The 18,645-nt window shown below is 42.6% G+C and overlaps 1 protein-coding gene and 1 long non-coding RNA gene across 2 annotated transcripts; one reads left to right on the top strand and one right to left on the bottom strand.

The window, feature by feature from the left end:
* Positions 1-4,339: 4,339 nt before the first annotated feature.
* On the bottom strand, positions 4,340-10,317 carry LOC112845527 (uncharacterized). The gene is made up of 3 exons (XR_003218368.1): positions 9,690-10,317; positions 6,414-6,633; positions 4,340-4,382 (listed from the first exon to the last, which is right to left on the bottom strand). It is a non-coding gene; the product is annotated as an uncharacterized LOC112845527 (long non-coding RNA).
* Positions 10,318-13,639: 3,322 nt separating this feature from the next.
* LOC109200712 (RING finger protein 145-like) lies at positions 13,640-17,874 on the top strand. The gene is made up of 4 exons (XM_019356308.2): positions 13,640-13,858; positions 13,957-14,430; positions 17,060-17,217; positions 17,537-17,874. Exons 1-3 carry the CDS (start codon positions 13,685-13,687, stop codon positions 17,120-17,122), a joined length of 711 nt encoding a protein of 236 aa, XP_019211853.1. The 5' UTR covers positions 13,640-13,684; the 3' UTR covers positions 17,123-17,217; positions 17,537-17,874.
* Positions 17,875-18,645: the final 771 nt, after the last annotated feature.

Below are 18,645 nucleotides of genomic sequence, written 5' to 3' on the forward strand. Positions count from 1 at the left end.
TCTATTCTAGAAAAACAAAAACATGTTATCACAGGCTTTTGTTTTTTTCAATGACATTTGTGTTGGCTGTGTCAGTTGCAGGCAAACATTTATCATAATGGTTAGATATTAGGAAATAGCTTAAAATCAGTGCATATTTAACTTGTTACACTGCCTTAATGTTGCCTGCATGGGATCTCCTCATCAGCATATGACTGTACCCTGGATGATGATATGTGAGGAGCTTGAACTTGATTCGCTAACAGAAACTAATTTAGCTAGCTTAGCACACATGTCTTGTGGCAAGATATATGCACCTAAATGCTTTAAGTCATTGGCTGTTCTGCCAAATTCCCACCAACCTGCAACTTTGTGAGCTGACTGTTTCGGGATTTTTCTGTTTTAGACAACAAAAAGAAAAGAAAAAGATCTACAGATTCAGGCATTTCCTTACCTGTGGTAGTCGCGTAGAATGACGTCACTGACATTGGTTTAATATGAAAACAAACTTTCTCAAACAAAAAAACAAAAACAAAAAAAGAAGAAGTGAGTCGGCGTGTCATCTTTACCGAGCACCATACATGTTTTGCCTCACATTAAAATTATTATTTTTCCTTTTCAAAAATAATTTGTCTTCAGAGAAGTCAAATATATCAAATTTGCACGAACTCCACGGCCCGGCAGGTGGCGCAGAGCACTTGTCGCTGGCCCCTGGCAGCTTGAAGCACAGACCGTCGATGGTTCGAGTCTCACTCGGTCAAAATCATCTCTGTAGCTTCGGCCTGCTAGCGGGATTCCTGGTCTGCGCAGGGAATCCCGAGTTTTTTTTCTTTCTTTTTTTTCTTTTTTGGGGTGTTGGGGCCTTTATTTATAAAGCTGGGACTATCTCCGTTGTCATGGCTACCAACAACAACGCCAGCTTGGGGGAGAGCAGAGAGCCGATAGCCGATAAGCACAGACTCATTCATCCTTTCTCCACTTTCTTTTCATAGCTGCTGCTGACGCTGGGACTTGTGTGGCTTTGCAGTTTTTGCCTTGTTGGGAGCTTTTAAGGACCAGCCTTGAATTTTACACATTTGACGTCACTGACATTGGTTTAATATGAAAACAAACTTTCTCAAACAAAAAAACAAAAACAAAAAAAGAAGAAGTGAGTCGGCGTGTCATCTTTACCGAGCACCATACATGTTTTGCCTCACATTAAAATTATTATTTTTCCTTTTCAAAAATAATTTGTCTTCAGAGAAGTCAAATATATCAAATTTGCACGAACTCCACGGCCCGGCAGGTGGCGCAGAGCACTTGTCGCTGGCCCCTGGCAGGTTGAAGCACAGACCGTCGATGGTTCGAGTCTCACTCGGTCAAAATCATCTCTGTAGCTTCGGCCTGCTAGCGGGATTCCTGGTCTGCGCAGGGAATCCCGAGTTTTTTTTCTTTCTTTTTTTCTTTTTTGGGGTGTTGGGGCCTTTATTTATAAAGCTGGGACTATCTCCGTTGTCATGGCTACCAACAACAACGCCAGCTTGGGGGAGAGCAGAGAGCCGATAGCCGATAAGCACAGACTCATTCATCCTTTCTCCACTTTCTTTTCATAGCTGCTGCTGACGCTGGGACTTGTGTGGCTTTGCAGTTTTTGCCTTGTTGGGAGCTTTTAAGGACCAGCCTTGAATTTTACACATTTGACGTCACTGACATTGGTTTAATATGAAAACAAACTTTCTCAAACAAAAAAACAAAAACAAAAAAAGAAGAAGTGAGTCGGCGTGTCATCTTTACCGAGCACCATACATGTTTTGCCTCACATTAAAATTATTATTTTTCCTTTTCAAAAATAATTTGTCTTCAGAGAAGTCAAATATATCAAATTTGCACGAACTCCACGGCCCGGCAGGTGGCGCAGAGCACTTGTCGCTGGCCCCTGGCAGCTTGAAGCACAGACCGTCGATGGTTCGAGTCTCACTCGGTCAAAATCATCTCTGTAGCTTCGGCCTGCTAGCGGGATTCCTGGTCTGCGCAGGGAATCCTGAGTTTTTTTTCTTTCTTTTTTTTATTTTTTGGGGTGTTGGGGCCTTTATTTATAAAGCTGGGACTATCTCCGTTGTCATGGCTACCAACAACAACGCCAACTTGGGGGAGAGCAGAGAGCCGATAGCCGATAAGCACAGACTCATTCATCCTTTCTCCACTTTCTTTTCATAGCTGCTGCTGACGCTGGGACTTGTGTGGCTTTGCAGTTTTTGCCTTGTTGGGAGCTTTTAAGGACCAGCCTTGAATTTTACACATTTGACGTCACTGACATTGGTTTAATATGAAAACAAACTTTCTCAAACAAAAAAAAAACAAAAAAAGAAGAAGTGAGTCCGCGTGTCATCTTTACCGAGCACCATACATGTTTTGCCTCACATTAAAATTATTATTTTTCCTTTTCAAAAATAATTTGATTGATATCATGCCTTGTATGGTGTCAGGAAGACACACGCACACACACACACACACACACACACATATGCATGTCTTAACCGTCACGTGGTTAAGTGAATTGTGTGTAACCTCTGTTGTCAATAAAAGAGTGAGGCGGACGCAGAGGAGTTGGAGTTGCTTGGACAGGCGAGTGGCAGCTCTGCTCTCCGACGCTCCCCTTGCAAGTAAAACGTACTGAGGTGTCTGTGTGTTTGCTTTCAGTAACAGTTTCTGTTTACCAGCACGGTTGACTTAAACCCAACAGAATCATTCATTGTAAATTACTTCTGATGTTTGAGGAAATATCTACACAGGTATGCAGAAACCCACTTTTACTAACAATCACTCCTGTATATTGTAATCTTAGACTGTGATTCTGTGTCCAAGTTTATCAGGTCAGATGGATAATATACGAGTAGAAAAACCTTTCAAAGAATAAGCCATTCCAGATGAAAATAGCATAGCTCAGGTTTTGTGCAACTGCATTTCATAAAGTGAAAAACATTGTTCTCATCAAAGGAAGCATTACATTTAGAAAGTTTGGGGTCCTGAGCAATGACTTTTTGGGTTCAAAGGGATGAAAAGCTGGTGGAGTGTGTGCTAATGTCTGTAGAAAAAGGTTTTTATACAACTGGACGTGTCACTCTCTTTTCAGGAAAGTGCAAATTTGATCTAATCATATTAGAAATGTTGTGTTTCAGACACAGATGTTGCTAGATTTACTATTTTTGAAGCGAGTATAATATTTTGTATAAGGATGAGGGTGTTTATGTATGAAACTGGAACAAAAGGTGAAGATTTCTTACACCGTGGTGCGTAACTCCCTACAAACAAAAGTGCAAACTGGGTCCAGTTATGTCTTGATGCATGCTCAATCATCCAGGTAACTAAATCCCAAAAGGTTCATTCTGTTAGATGAGATAAGACTTTATTGATCCCACGGCGGGGAAATTTTTTCCTCAGCTCAGGTACAGATAGCAGAAGGAAAATACAAATAAAATACAAACAAATATAAAACATAGAATAGAATAAACCTTTATAATCCCACTGATTAGAAAATTTGGTGTTACAGAGCTCTTACAGCAAGGGAAAATAAAATATAAAAGGAAGACACAGGGTGGTCCTATGAACGTAAGCAACCAAAGTTCGTATATACAGGTAACAATGTACAGAATATGTATAGAAAAATTGAGCAAATTGTACGGAGATATGTATAAAATGTAGAGTAAACTAACAAGCTGGTGAGTAAGATGACCAAAGGAATGTTAAGCTGCATTATAGAGTCTGACAGCTGCTGGTAAGAATGACCTGCGGTAGCGCTCCTTCCTACACTGTGGGCGTAAAAGTCCACTGCTGAAGGAGCTGCTCAGTGCTCGTACAGTCTCATGCAGGGGGTGGGAGGTGTTGTCCATGATGGATGTTAGCTTAGACAACATCCTCTCCTCCCCAACCTGCTCGATGGACTTCAGCGGACAGTCCAGGACAGAGCTGGCCCTCCTGACCAGCTTGTTGAGTTTCCCCCCGTCCCTCTCTGCCATTCCACCACTCCAGCAGACCACAGCATAGAAAACAGCAGACGCCACCACAGTGTCATAAAATGTCCTTAGGACTGTCCTGTTCACCCCAAAGGATCTCAGCCGCCGTAGCAGGTGGAGACGACTTAGACCCAGTAGAGTGGTTGAAGGAAAAGGGGGACAGGTGAGGTGCATTTCATGTCCCCGGTGCTGTGGGGGGTTGCAGAGAGGTGTGACGAGCTCTGGTGGATGGGGGAGGGAAGGGCTACTGAATCAAACCTGTTAAACAACTGGTTCAATCTGTTAGCCAGAACCTGGTCTCCAGACTCTGGACCCCCTCCGCTCACAGTGCTCCGTCCAGTGATGGTGTTCAGTCCTCTCCACACACCTCTGGTGTTGCTCTGCTGGAGCTGCGCCTCCACCTTCCTCCTAAAAGGAAGCATTACATTTAGAAAATAAAATACTTGTTTTATATTTGTTTGTATTTTTTGTAAGATAATACACTATATACACGGAGTTTATCTGGACGTAGTGTTTTCAGTGTCATCCAAGTGACTCTAGAGGATGAAAACCTGTTGGAGTGTGTGCTAATGTCTATAGCAGGGGTGTCCAAACTACGGCCCGCGGTCCATTTTTAATTGGCCCGCACTTCAACTTTTGCTTGAGTGTATGGCACTTCTTAGTTTTAACACCAGGGGAGCTGCTGTTGATCAAGGCAGTTGCTCCACCAAAAAGGACAATCCTAGAAGAAATTTACCCCAAGTTACTGAACATGGCAGAACCAAAGAAGCGAAAGGTAGAAAGTGAGTGCAGAAAATTTCAGACACGGTGGGAGAGTGAATATTTCTTCAAAGAATTCAAGGGGAAGTGTCTGTTTTATCTGCACTGAAACTGTGGCAGTTATGAAAGAGTGTAATGTACGACGTCATTATGAAACCAAACATCAGGTCTATGCATCCTACACTGGTGCTGAGCGAGAGCAGAAAGTAAAGCAAATGGTAGCTGTCCTGCAGGGTCAGCAACAGTATTTTTTTTTGTGCTCAAAAAGTCCAGGAAAAGGCTACAATAGCCAGCTATGAGGTGGCCCAACTCCTCGCAAGACGTGGAGTTACAGAGGAGCTGCTCGATCTTAAGAGTCTAAAAGGCACAACAACAGGTATGGATACTTTTGAAGCTGTGTCAGACTCAATTGACAAAATGGGACTTAAATGGGACAAGCTGTGTGAAGATACAACAGACGGGGCTCCAGCTATGGCGGGTGCACACAAAGGAATGGCGTCTACGATGTGCGCTGAGGTGAAAGAGGCTGGAGGTGAGGCTGTTGAAATGCACTGTACTGTTCACCAAGAAGCCCTTTGTGCCAAGACAGTCAATCTTGGAGATGTAATGAACACTATTGTAAAAACTGTCAACATAATTCGAGCAAGTGGACTGTACCACGGAGAACTTCAGGCTTTCCTTTCTGATGCGGATGCTGAATATGGGGATCTACTCTACCACTCGGAGGCGCGCTGGCTAAGCCGCGGTGCCGTGCTGAAGCGTCTTTACTCCCTGAGATCAGAAATTGACCATTTTTGAAAGAGAAGGACCGACCTCTTCATGAGCTGAATGACCCTCTATGGTTGGCAGACCTTGCATTTTTAGTTGATCTTACTGATCATTTAACCACCCTGAACAAGAGCCTACAAGGGAAAGAGCAGCTTGTACCACAACTTTATGCGCACATGAAAGCATTTTGTGTGAAGCTCAATCTCTTTAAGACACAACTGCGCAACTTCAACGTTGTGCACTTCCCCACACTGTCCAAGATCAGAACTGCTTATCCACAGGCCAACCTTTCTGCTAAAAAAGGGAAATGTGTGTCTGTGATTACATGTCTCGAAACAGAATTCAGACAGCGCTTCCAGGATTTTTCTGCCAGTTCTACAGGAGCTTGGAAAAGGAAAAGTGTCCTCTGATGAGACGCCACGTGAAAAAAAATGATCAGTCTATTTGGCTCAGATTTGCTCCTTGGTCAAATGACATTTGTCCGGATTTTTGGCACAAGTGGTGTCAGATCAGCAAAAGTAAAACGAAAACAAAAATGGGTACATTTTCAAATCCTTTGTTTATGGACAGAATTCGTCCTGTTGGACACAAGAAGCAGACTCCAAAAAAACTTTGAGACTCTGCAGAAGTCTGATTAGGCTGCTGTTTATCCAACTGGCTCACTGTGGTTTTTATGAACTCATCTGTAATGTGTCACCTTTTCTGTAGAATGAAGAAGTGCTTCCCTTCTTTTAAAGGAAATACAGGCTTACAAAGATCCTCTAAACATGTTTCTGAAATAATCCTAAACACAATCATTAAATCAAAACTGCAAGAAACAATTTATTTAATCACTCTTCTTCACTTAATTCCTTAACTTAGTAAAAAACAAAACAAAACAAAAAATAGACAAAAACTCTTCTGCTGTCTCACCTCTGTCAGTGTTCATGCTGTTGCAAGAACAGGTGGAGGTGCAGGTGGAACTTTGACTTCACTGTGGTTTCTATGTGCAGGCAGGAGTGTGACATCTCAGAACAGCAGAGGATTGTGGTGCGCGGTGACTCCTGCTGCGACGCCCCCGTCTGAGTGTCCTGAGCTCCTGGTCCTCAGCAGACGGCCCACACACTCATTTATCACCATGTCTTTATCCTGCCTGTAAGAAAGCAAAGACAAGGCTAACATTACAAACAGCCAGCAACCAATCCCTTTTACTCCACCGCCCAAAAACCAGTGAGAAACACTAGCTAGTATTAACTTGGAATCAAAGTCCACTAGGGCTGCCACAAACAATTATTTTGATAGTCAACTAGTCACCGATTATTTTTGCGATTAGTCGACTAATCGGATCATGCATCCATTGGACGTAAAACGTACAGCTTATTGCACCAGCAGCATCTGCTCTTATATAACATTAGCTTACAGTTTTAAGTGTTTAGGGCAGGGGTGCCCAATCCTAGTCCTCGAGAGCTACTGTCCTGCAGCTTTTAGATTCATCCTTGTTCCAACACACCTGAATCAAATGAATGTCTTGTTATCAGGCCTTTGCCAAACTTGATGACATGCTGAAGAGGTCATCAAACCATTTGATTCAGCTATGTTGGAGTAGGGATGCATCTAAAAGCTGCAGGACAGTAGCTCTCGAGGACTAGGATTGGGCACCCCTGGTTTAGGGTATGTGCTAACTAAAAATAAAGACAAGATGATAGTTTATTAAATTTAATGAGATTTACAGATTGTTTCGGTAAAGTTTAATAAACTCCTTGCTATCTAAAATATAACGGGACACCGGAGTATATTCTGAACATCTCACACTTCTGATAATCAGTTGTCTGCTTGACGTTTATTCGGCCGTGTATAACTATAACTTTAATCTCAGCCAAACCGATTTACTCAGGAACAAATAAAATACTAAAAAAAAAAAAAAAGGCCAAACAATAACATTTTTAAGTTATCTAACTGACTTATATATGTTCAACCTGAGTAGCGAAAGACGGTGGTGCGTTTGAAAACGATTTGCCTGGAGTCCGGTGTTCTCACGGGCTCTAGTGAGCCTTGCCCCCGGCTAGCTATGGAGCTAGTGGGTAACAGACGTCTCCGAAAACGTCGGAGCGCTTTTGAAAATATGCGGTGTCTTGATAAACTGAGCAGATATTTGAGGTTTACACAGCTACATTCTCGCCTGAAAATATGTTAAACGTTTATTTTGTGACCCAGAAAGATTAATAAGAGTAATATTAAAACTAACTAGCTGCCGCCATTGTTGAAAACTGAGCAGGGCCGCGCTATGAATTCTGGGACACTGCTTCTTCTTCTTCGGAGTGTAACGGCAGCTGGCATCCTTGTACATGCAGTGCTGCCATCTTCTGTTTCAGTCTGTTATTACACTCTTAAATCCTACTACTTATTCCTGCGTCTTTTGTGATCTTACAAAGCTTCAAACCACGCGTCGACTATTAAATCAGTCGTCGACGATTTTCATAGTCGACTAATCGTGACTAGTCGACTAATCGTGGCAGCCCTATTCAGCAACAAAGACGCCATCAAAAAAGTCACGGCCATCAGAGCAACATCAGAGAAACAATAAAGTCTAACCATGGAAGGTATATAGAAATATATGCATAAAGACACAAAAACATAGAACATCGACAATGAGCACCTTTCGTTTTGCTGAAAGTGATATAGCTTTCTCTTCCCATCAACTGAAACCACCAACATTTCAGGTGTGCATGCTGGGCAGCTGAAGCTGACATCACAGCACAGCTGCTCTTCCTCATCAAGAAAGCTGTGCTGCAGTGCAATCAACTATTACATTTAGGCAAAGATTACTTTTCATCCCTAAATGATTGACGGTCAGAAACTCTGACCTTGTCTCTATAGACAGCAGAGAGCTGCTGCCTTTCTGTGGGTAGGAGTTCATTTTTACCCATCACCCCAGTTAAATTTCACTGGGGTCTGTCTCATTTATATGCCAGAACCAACACTTTGAAGCACTTTTCTTTGTAGCTCAATGGAGACACACATTTATGATCAGGTCCCCCAGTTTCAGACACACTTGCACAAGCACACAGATGACCAATATCTCACAGTGGTTTAACACAGATCTGTCTGGGCTAAAGTACAGACATCGAACGCTATGACAGACCGAGGCAACTATGACCCTTGCAATTTTAGAAGAAGTCTGCTTGAAAGTAATCATGGACAGAATTCATGTTTCCAATTATTCTAAAAATGCACTTCAGCAAGTTTTTTTTTTTATAATGCCTACTAAAGATGTTTTCAAAGGGTTTCCCAGATATGGGTTATTTCTAGTCCCAGATTAAAAGAATAATTCAGTGAAGACCTCCATTTAAACAACTTTAAGCCTAGCACTAGGCTTAATCCATGTCTGGGAAACTGCAGCATTATCCATGGAGGCATGAGCATTTAGCATAATATAGACAACAACCTCTTTAACTTACCCTAAAATCTGACTTGACTAACTCCAAGAAGGGAAACCCTGCTTTTACTGTCCAGGAAATGGAGATCAGTCACCCAGTGCAAGTGCAACTGTCATTTAAACTCAGTCTACAGTCAGACCAAAAGCCACCTCGCCAAATGTATTTACACAGCTGTGTGGCCAAAGGCAGGGGGCAGCTTGGGTACGGCTGTAAACATTAGCCTCTTTAACTGCAGCTGAACGCCATCCCTCATTGTCTGCTACTTACAATGCAGTTAGAAAACAAGATCTACGGGTTTTCCTAATATCATTCACCACTGAAAAATATTTTGGTCTGTTAGATATTTCAGCAGCATACACAATTTACATCCAATACTGCAACAAGCTTACTTACCAGCATTTTTTTTATCAGATAAACTCAAATGAAACAAGTTGGTTAATTGGAAACAATTTCAACTTTCAAATCATGTCACTCTGTGTTTATTGGAAAGGAGATTAAAATGCATGATAGGCTGAACCCACCCGAGGGACTCATAAAGTTTGATCTATGAATTCCTGATACATTTTTGCTTTATAGAGGCAGAAATGTTGACCATGAAAGCTTTTTGTAGTGAACTATGCTGCTTTCACCTACAAAGCATCCAGAGCACACAGTACATGTTGCTATAAGCTACACCACATAGCTGCTACAATTTAAACACACCCACAATTTGTGTATAATCGCTATCGCCAGACTATGTCTCAAGAGCATATGACCTGTTGATAAAACTCACTGTTATGAAGATAGATTGGTTCCAGTGTCTTCATGAAACGCTGCCTTTATCCATCTTCTGGGGCGTGCCTGCAGTGGACTTGTGAACAGTTCCTTGTGAGGGAGCTGCTGGTGGAGCTCACAAGGTCCTCCTTCATTCCTACCATGAGCTTCAGTCTTCCTGATCTTTCTCAAACACGCCTCTCTCAGTGGGTCAACAGAACATCTGGCACAGGACAGCTGTGATGAAAGAAAAGGAAGAGGTTTCTCCAAACCTCTGGACCAAGGAAACCCAGCTGGGTCCTGATGGTCTCCCACGCTACTTTCACCCCGGGTGGACGTAGCTGTCGATAATAATCGGCACTCTGTTCACTGTTAGGAAAGGAAAAGAACAAGTTACACTACAGTACTGATACCTTCTGCTGCTCTTTTCAAACTTGCCACCTTACCAGGCTGTAGAGTGCTCTGAACACTTAAACACTTTGAAATCCATTACACACTCACACTCACAGTCTTAGGTGAAAATCTCCAAGGACAGCATTACACTTTTGCTATGAACAGTAACTCTGGAGCTCTGTGGAGTGTGCAGATGATCTCATTACTGTCTAAAAATGGATAACAAAACCGAAGGAGTGCCGAATCATTGACAAATACAGAGTAACAGGTGTGCAGCATGGCTAACTAGGTAGCAACAAGCCTCTAACACAGCAGCGTGTATGCTAGCGGCTAATCTAGCGAAGAAATGAACAGAGTGCTTTTAGGTGTTGTAGAAGGATAAGATGATAAGCTGTGTGTGTTTTTCAGAATGACCTGCTTGTATTTACCTTCATTGAAGGAGTGGTCAGTGTGGGTATAGCCATGAGGCAAAAAAGACAGCTGAAGCGGAAGAGTGTGGTGAAAACATGGTGCCGCGGTGGCCAGCAGGTTTCCAAGCAGGGATTCGGGTAGCAGGAAGGCTTTGGTAAGCCGTCCAACATCCAGTCCCATTTTGTGAATGCCAATAAAAAAATAGCTAGGTGTCCATGTGTAATTTGTGTGGAACAATATTGCACAAGAAGCTTAATAGATTTAGAAAAACGATAACAAAAAAAAAATAAAAATTGAAGACAAAAGATAAATGTCCTTTTTTTTCCAAAGTTTACTCGCCCTGCTGAGTGGTGTACAGCGTTAAGAGGCCAGCATTCGGACTCCAGAGTTTAACGACCCTAGTTCGAGTCTCTGATAGTAGTCCGTCTGCTACAGCAGGGTAGGCCCACAGTGAAAGACGAAGCTCAAGCCTGCCTCATTTTTCTCTCTCTCTCTTTTTTTCATTTCTTTTTACTTTTTTCAAGCCGCAATTAAAAGCTCAGGGAAACAGTTTTAAGGCGGCCTTTAAGGCACCCTATATATCAGTCCATACAGCGTAAGGGCCAATCTCATGTATCAGTTACACATATATCAACGAAGGAAGAAAACAGGCCCAAACCAAAGAGGTGTGCAGGGAAAAAATCAGGTGTGAGTGTGTGAAATTTACTAAGTATTGGAGTGCAAAAATGCCTGGTCTCCAGCTCATTTCCAAAAGGCTGGGTGCGTGATGTGCGCGTTGTGGTCTTTAATAGAGGAATTTTCCCGCTTTTGTTTGCCCGTCATGTGGCGACATGTGCCGGGCTAGCAGCTTAGTAACATAGAGGCCCGGTTCGAGCCCTAGGCTCACCTACCCTACCTCTCTATGTTCATCTGCTAGGGGAGGTCCAGGCAGGGGACCTTGGAGTGAAAATTCCAAGGCCTGGACTTCCCCTGATTTTCATTTTTCTCTGTGTTTTTTCTTTTACCTGCCAGCAACAAACAGCCCAGCCCCATTTATGGACCTCCTTCTTGTCATGGCTACCAAGGACCACTCTTCTTCTGCCAACAAGTCATTGCCTGACAAATAATTATTTCCTATGTTTCCCTAGGGGCTTTTTTTAATCTCCAATATCTTTACATATCTTGCTAGATAGACTTCCCTCAACAGGGTTTACAAACGCCTTATCCTCTTTGTCCACTTCAAATAACTTTAAACAACTATTCTTAGATTTCTTGCAACATCTGCTGTCCTCTTGCACAGATTACGCTTTTTAAAAAACTAACAAACACTTTTTTTTTTAACGTCAACCACATTTTTGGAACTAGATAAATAAAGCATATATAAAAGTCACTACCAAAAACTCATTGCAGCTTCTACCTTGTTATAGGAATGTTGTTTGTGGCTCAAGATGACTTGATTTCATCCATGAAGGATACATTTGATATATGTTTTCACATATTATAGACCAACAAGTTATTATAGCAGTTTAAATACGAGCGATCGGTTTTGGAAGACGATCATTTTTTTAGCACAACACCGCTAAGCACCAACTCATCCATCCTTTCTCCTTTTCTTCTTTTCATGCCGCCACCATGGGAAGCGCCCACAAATGTGTCATTTCACACTGGCAGCAGGCTCGCAGAGCTAGCTGTGGTGCTTGTTCTTCTTCTCTGACTTTGCTGTTTCACCGTGTTTAGATAACGTGCCATCCGCAAACAGTCGCACTCATTTTCGTGCTTTAGCTTTGTACTCACGCGCACACACACGTGCACACACACACACACACACACACACACACACACACACACACACGTGTGTGTTAGTTTAGTCTGTTTCAACCTCTCTTCGTGTGGAAACACACATATCTAGAACTATTCTTTAAGGATGTCTGCATTTCACACAACTGTCTAATAGGATAAAATAATTGACATTGTATACCCAAAGGTCAAGTCTGGATAAACGTGTATATGATCTCCAACTTGAATGCAAAGCCAAGGCATATAATTGTGTGGTGTGTCAACTCTAATGTGTTTCCTCTCTGTGCAGGGGGATGACTGAAGCTATCACCTTGCTAATCCTTGCTGTCCAAACTGGCCTCATTGAGCTGCAGGTCATCCACAGAGCCTTCCTCCTCTCTATCGTCCTCTTTATTGTTGCTGCTTCCATCCTGCAGTCCATGCTGGAGATAGCTGATCCTATAGTCCTAGCCCTGGGAGCATCTAGAGGCAACTAAGATAATATACCAAAGACTTTTTTCATGTGTTTATTTTTAAGAAAACTCTGTGTCCCACTGTTTGTTTTATTTTAGTGATCATAAACAACTGTTAATAACTATGGGCAGTTAGTTAATTATCACAGAATTCATTATCTATGGTCATCAGTACAACTCATGCTAACATCATAAATTAAGTAATACTACGGTGTACTGTCCTTCTTTCTTCATTCCTAAACAGGCAGTTTGTCTTTTGACATCAATCTGACTGAAAGTGTGTTTGCAAAGCCTGCTATCAACCTGCCTGCTTTCTCATATGCTGGTTTTGCTGCCCGTCCCGTAGGAGTTTGTGGAAGCACTTCCGTGCAGTTTCTCTCTGTCTCTTCCTGCTGATCTTTCCAGCGTACATGGCTTATATGATCTGCCAGTTCTTCCACATGGACTTCTGGCTTCTCATCATCATCTCCTCCTCAATCCTCACCTCTCTCCAGGTAACACACAACCGCATCGCAGTGTGCAAAAACGTTAAATTAAATAGTTTAAACTTGCTCTACCCAAACAGTTCAGCCCAATAATAATTAAACATGTATATTTGCTTGTTTTTTAATTCCATAATAACTCTGAAACACTCTACCGCCAGGTGCTTGGCACTCTGTTGATCTGTTGTTCTCTTCATGGTGGAGGAGTTTCGTAAAGCTCCAGTGTAGAACATGGATGAAGTCATATATTGTGTAAATGGGAGCTACAGATTGCTGGAGTTTCTGCTATGTGTCACACACACACACACACACACACACACACACACACACACACACACACACACACACACACCAACTCTTTGCTAAGTTCTGACTGTAAACAGACACTGTCATGTAATGCATCAGCACTGTCTCTGCCTCACTGTCAGTGATTTGTTACCTCACCAGGTTGCGTGGTGTGCTATGGTGTATCAGAGACTGTATTTGGCGAGTGGAGTGTGATGGGAAGCACCATCATCTTGGTCCACTCGTACTATAACGTCTGGCTCAGAGCCCAGCTGGGCTGGCAGAGCTTCCTGCTCAGGAGAGATGCTGTACACAAGATAAAAAGCCTCCCTACAGCTAGCAATACACAGCTGGAGCAGTATAATGACATCTGTGCTATCTGCTTCCAGGTATGAACAGTTTTTATGTTTATCTAAAGAGGATGCATGACCCAGACTTAATCTGGGGCTTTAAAAGCTAGGCTAATGTGAAATTTGATTTGTTCCAGGACATGACCAGTGCTGTGTTCACTCCGTGCAGTCATTTCTTCCACGCTGGCTGTCTGATGCCCTCTCTGTCGTTCACAACCAAGAGCCAATCACCAACTAACGGTGGAGCTACCCGAGGTACACCTGCAGCCAATCAGAACCCTGCAGGACAGGAAGAAGGCACTCTACTGGATGACAGGAAAGAGGGAGCGTCAGTAGAGCAGGAGGGAGATAATGAAACTGCCACATCAGCTGGGGAAACCTCCTCTTCCACCTCCCCCACTGGCATGTCTGCTCCCCTGCCCATCGTCAAACCTCCATTATCATCTTCCTCTTGTTCTTCTTCTCCTCTTGCAACTGATTCTGTGCTGCACCAGTCCCCTGCAGATCACCCTTCTGCATCTTCTTTCTCTACCTCTTACACATCAGACACACCCGACGCTCCTGCATCTCTCTGCCATTCTGTCTCCACCTTTCACCAACCAACTTCACAGGTACTGACCTAAGCAGAGGCGAACCCTGCTAAACCCGAATCCCCCCTCAGCTAAAATCAGTCTCCCTTGTGGACAGCCAGGCAAACTCTACTGGTCCATCATCACAATCTAACCCACCAACTCCCCATTCAGTGGAACCTCCTCCACGTCCTCCACCTCCTCCTCCATTCAACCCCTGAGCTCCATTTTAACACACACACAACATACATACATGCATATATAATTACACAATCTAAATAATCCCCTATTCTACTTATCCAGCTGTTTGCTGTTGGCTCTCCCATCATGTCCAACTTCATATCCATGTTATGTTTCAAATGATCTAAAACAATCTCTAAGCAGAAATTCATCACTCGGCATTAAAAAATGTAAAAAAAGAGGACAATGATCGCAGCTTTACAAAATGTTAGTACTCGTTAGGCAGTTGTCTTGGAGCAGTGAAACGTATCCCATGATAGGTGTAACCCATGCCAGCAGTGATTTCATCACAGGTGCAGTTGTTTTCCACATGTTCTTTCACAGGGATTCAAATTTAATACAAAAACAGGATGCACTAATCTCATCTCAGAATGAATTGGGAATTTTACACCATGTCCAGAAAATGTGAAAATCGGATTTCCATCATGGCTTTTTCTTTCTTTTTTTCTCCCTACAGTCATGCTTTTACCCCTTACCTTTTGATGCCCGACATTTAGGGCGATGGTTGCTCCTGCCTTTGTTTGTACAGCTTTAACTTTCACCGCTGTATATTTCGTAGTGTTTGGGTGCCACAGTGTATCTAAAAATTGATCAGACTATCGATTACTGATGGTTGTATTTTATACCGTGACAAAGTCTTAACATTTCATAACGTCTAGAAATTCTCCACATTTTTTGTTTTTCACTGCTGGGTGTCAGTAGTGTTGTGATTTAGTGAATACTGAGCGTTAGCAGACTGAATGTTGTTTATTGACATTCACATGACCTAAAGCCTGGTGCTAAGCAGAGGACACATGGTATGGTCTAGCTGAGGGGTGCAGTGTGAACTCTTGGTTCACATTGAAGAACTTACATGTGTCAAGCTTTTGCTTTTATACTACTTCAATATCTGATTCAGACTTGTTTGGCTGGTCCCAGCAAAAAAAAAAACTGTTCTATTCCTCATCGCCAAACTTTTGTATTACTGTTAAAGCAACTTTATTGTTAAGGTCACACGCTGCAAATGGACTAAGGGGAAGATGGAGAGACGAGGTATAAATTAGTCCACAGAGCCGAAAAGGAGCTCGGATTTTGGCCTCATTAGCTCTAGTTTAGGTTCTCACTCGTGCTTACCGTTGCAAGCTTAGCTCACTCACAGATCAACCAATCATTCACATTGTTGGTTGCTGATGGCAGGAGCCAATCAGCTCCTTTCATTAGAGACCCTGTATTTTCTAAGACCATTAGCGTTTTCCTGCTCGTCAGTCAGTTTACTCCATAAATTGTTGATACCAGCAAACTGAGCCACAGCTTCTTTTTTCCCCACAAAAACACACTCTTTCTTTTTGCTACTGCATTTAGCAGATGAAGCACGGCGAGGAAGAAATATGCTTTGAAACGAGTGTGAAAGACTGATAACTTTAGGATGCCAAGTCCTGATGCACACTTATATGTAGACCTTGCTGCCACTCTGACCACAGAACGTGTTTGTCCCCAGTGTGCTATAACCTTGCAACCAATGTGTTTTTTCTACCTTGTGTTTTTTCTTTTGGGGTTATATTTGCACTAATGTCATTTTTTACTAGCAATGATCCAAAGCTGTTCTGTGGATGTCGGCAACCAAATACCCTCTGATGTCTGTGTACGAGGAAACGGCCCAATCTGTTTGTGTGTAATGAACCCTATATGTTGCTCTGTACGTAATCTATATTAAACCAGAGGTGTGTTGATAAATATATATATATATACATATACATAAGTAAGACGAGGGCTTGGTTTCTCCAAAGTTTCCTTTCTTTGTTTCTTCACGTGCCTGAGAGCAAAGAGAATTTTTGGATAAGAAGCTGCTGGGAAATCAAGCCCTCTGATCTGAGACCAGCCAGTGTTGCTGCTTCTCCAGTCTATATGACGCATCTTTTAAGCTGGTGTGATCACTCTGCTGCCCTCTACTGTTAGGAGTGGGCTCAGCATGGAGACGCATTAATTAGCGCTCAGCAGTATTACTTACTAGCACTATTATTAAAGGTCTTATTAGTATGAATGACCATATTCTTGACATTGGGAAGCGTGGGCTGCAGGGTTGAGAATGAATACACGATCAGTGTAGGATCAAACCTGACCAACGCTGCTTTGACTTTTTGTGTTTATTTTTTTAAAGAGATGAAATGGAGAGTTTGATGTATTTTGCACATGTTCTTCTGAAAGGTGAACCTAAGGGCTTTTCTGTACACACCTTCTTATTTTAATACCAACACCATTCCTTTGACGTTGATTTTTTTTTTTTTTTTTTTCGAACTGCTGTTCGATACTGTTGCCTCTGACTGACAGATGTGTAGAGATGAATTGTAGTTGTGGGGCTGCTCTCCCCGACACTCCCTGCAGATTTTTGTTTAAGATGAATTGTTTTTGTCCATTGAGTTTGTCCAAACACAGTACATGTGCTCCATTGCAGAGGTCCTTCCCCTTGAGTGTGAGGATGTTGAAGATATTGAAGATATTGGTAGTCCTGATGTGAAAGCAGAGCTTCCCTCCCACCTCAGCATCACTAAGGATGTTATGGAGCGCTGCATTCATCTGCTGTCTGATCCCAGCCTCAGGCTCCGACTCAAGGTAGTGTATCAGTAGTTTTATGTAGAGTCAACTGTTGGACTAGTAACAAAAATAATCATTCTTGTGAGGGTAGGACTGCCAGCGTTGGTACAATTCATCCTGTCAGAACTGTGTGGATGACTGTTCACTGGTGTAATGCTCATCAAGGAAAAACATTCAGTCTGGTCCAGGAGTGAAACAGAAATAAGTCTGTGCTGAAGTCGTGCCTGCTCAGGAGTTTGGGCTCTCAATGAAGACCTCAGTAATTAGTTTCAGCTCACATTTAATCAGGATCAAAACAGAGATAATTGTTAGGTGTGTTGTGCGTCTTTGTCTTTAGGTACTGGACGTGCTGGAGTTGTGCGTTCAGGTGCTGAGTGAGAGGGAAAATGAACTGCTGCCTATGGCTCATCGCTGCTGGCCAGCACTCCTGCAGAGACTCACAGCCGATGACCCATTAGCAGTCCTCAGAGCCTTCAGGGTAAGTAAAACAAACCTCTCTTTTCATTACGTGAGTCAAAAGTATTCAAGTCGTCTTTAGTTTTAAACTCTTAGTAGTGAAAGAATGAAAGATGGTGCCCAACAACAGGCTTATTTCATTCAGAAATAGTTCTATTATTTTCTTCTTTGGGTTGTAATGTGAAGACTCTTTAAACTAACATTTCTTCTATCAGCACAGAAAAATCACTGTGGATGCCTTCTTAGAGGCTGCTTTTCAAACTGTCTCAGAGAATCACAAAGTAGGACTTTGGGATAAATGAAGCTGATAGTGTTTTGTGATCTTTGGTGCAAGTGTCAGCTGATTCAACTTGTGGGTGTAAATTAGGCTACTCGTCAGCTCCTGTCATCAGCTGGAATATTTTTAAATTTGTTATTCATATTTTTATTGATGAGCTGACAAATACAGACACGTTAAGTCTGTAAACAGTCATTTATTCACTCAGAGCTGCTGCTGGGAAATTGTTTCATCAGCTTTTGGATATATACGCGTTTTGTAAATACTACAATTCATCCAGGAGTACACAACGGGAAGGTTTTATTGAATTTTGACAGCTTGCTGCTTTTGTACATTACATTTTTGTAGATTACATGGGTGAAACATGAGGGGACTTTGTGAGGAGGAGGGTTTCTACAGAGGTTCTGCCCAAGCTGAGCGCCTCTCTGGCACGGCAGGCTCCGATAAAGCGCCAAGGCTGGGCCTGTCTACACACACACCCTGGCCTACAAACTGCAGCTGGCTGTATTGCAGGGGCTGGGCTGACTGTGCCAGAGACTGGATCTGGGTGAGAGAATAGAGACACAGTGCTCACAAACAGCACAGTTTCACCAAGACACAACATGAGTGCATCATCCTGTAGAACTGTACCTGGGATCTGGCAATGATCAAAGCAGCCACAACATGGACAAATCAGAGCAAGACAACTATTCTTAGTTGACGCCTCACTTAAT

This window comes from Oreochromis niloticus, unplaced genomic scaffold (genome assembly GCF_001858045.2).
Source record: "Oreochromis niloticus isolate F11D_XX unplaced genomic scaffold, O_niloticus_UMD_NMBU tig00007757_pilon, whole genome shotgun sequence".
Classification (NCBI taxonomy): domain Eukaryota; kingdom Metazoa; phylum Chordata; class Actinopteri; order Cichliformes; family Cichlidae; genus Oreochromis; species Oreochromis niloticus.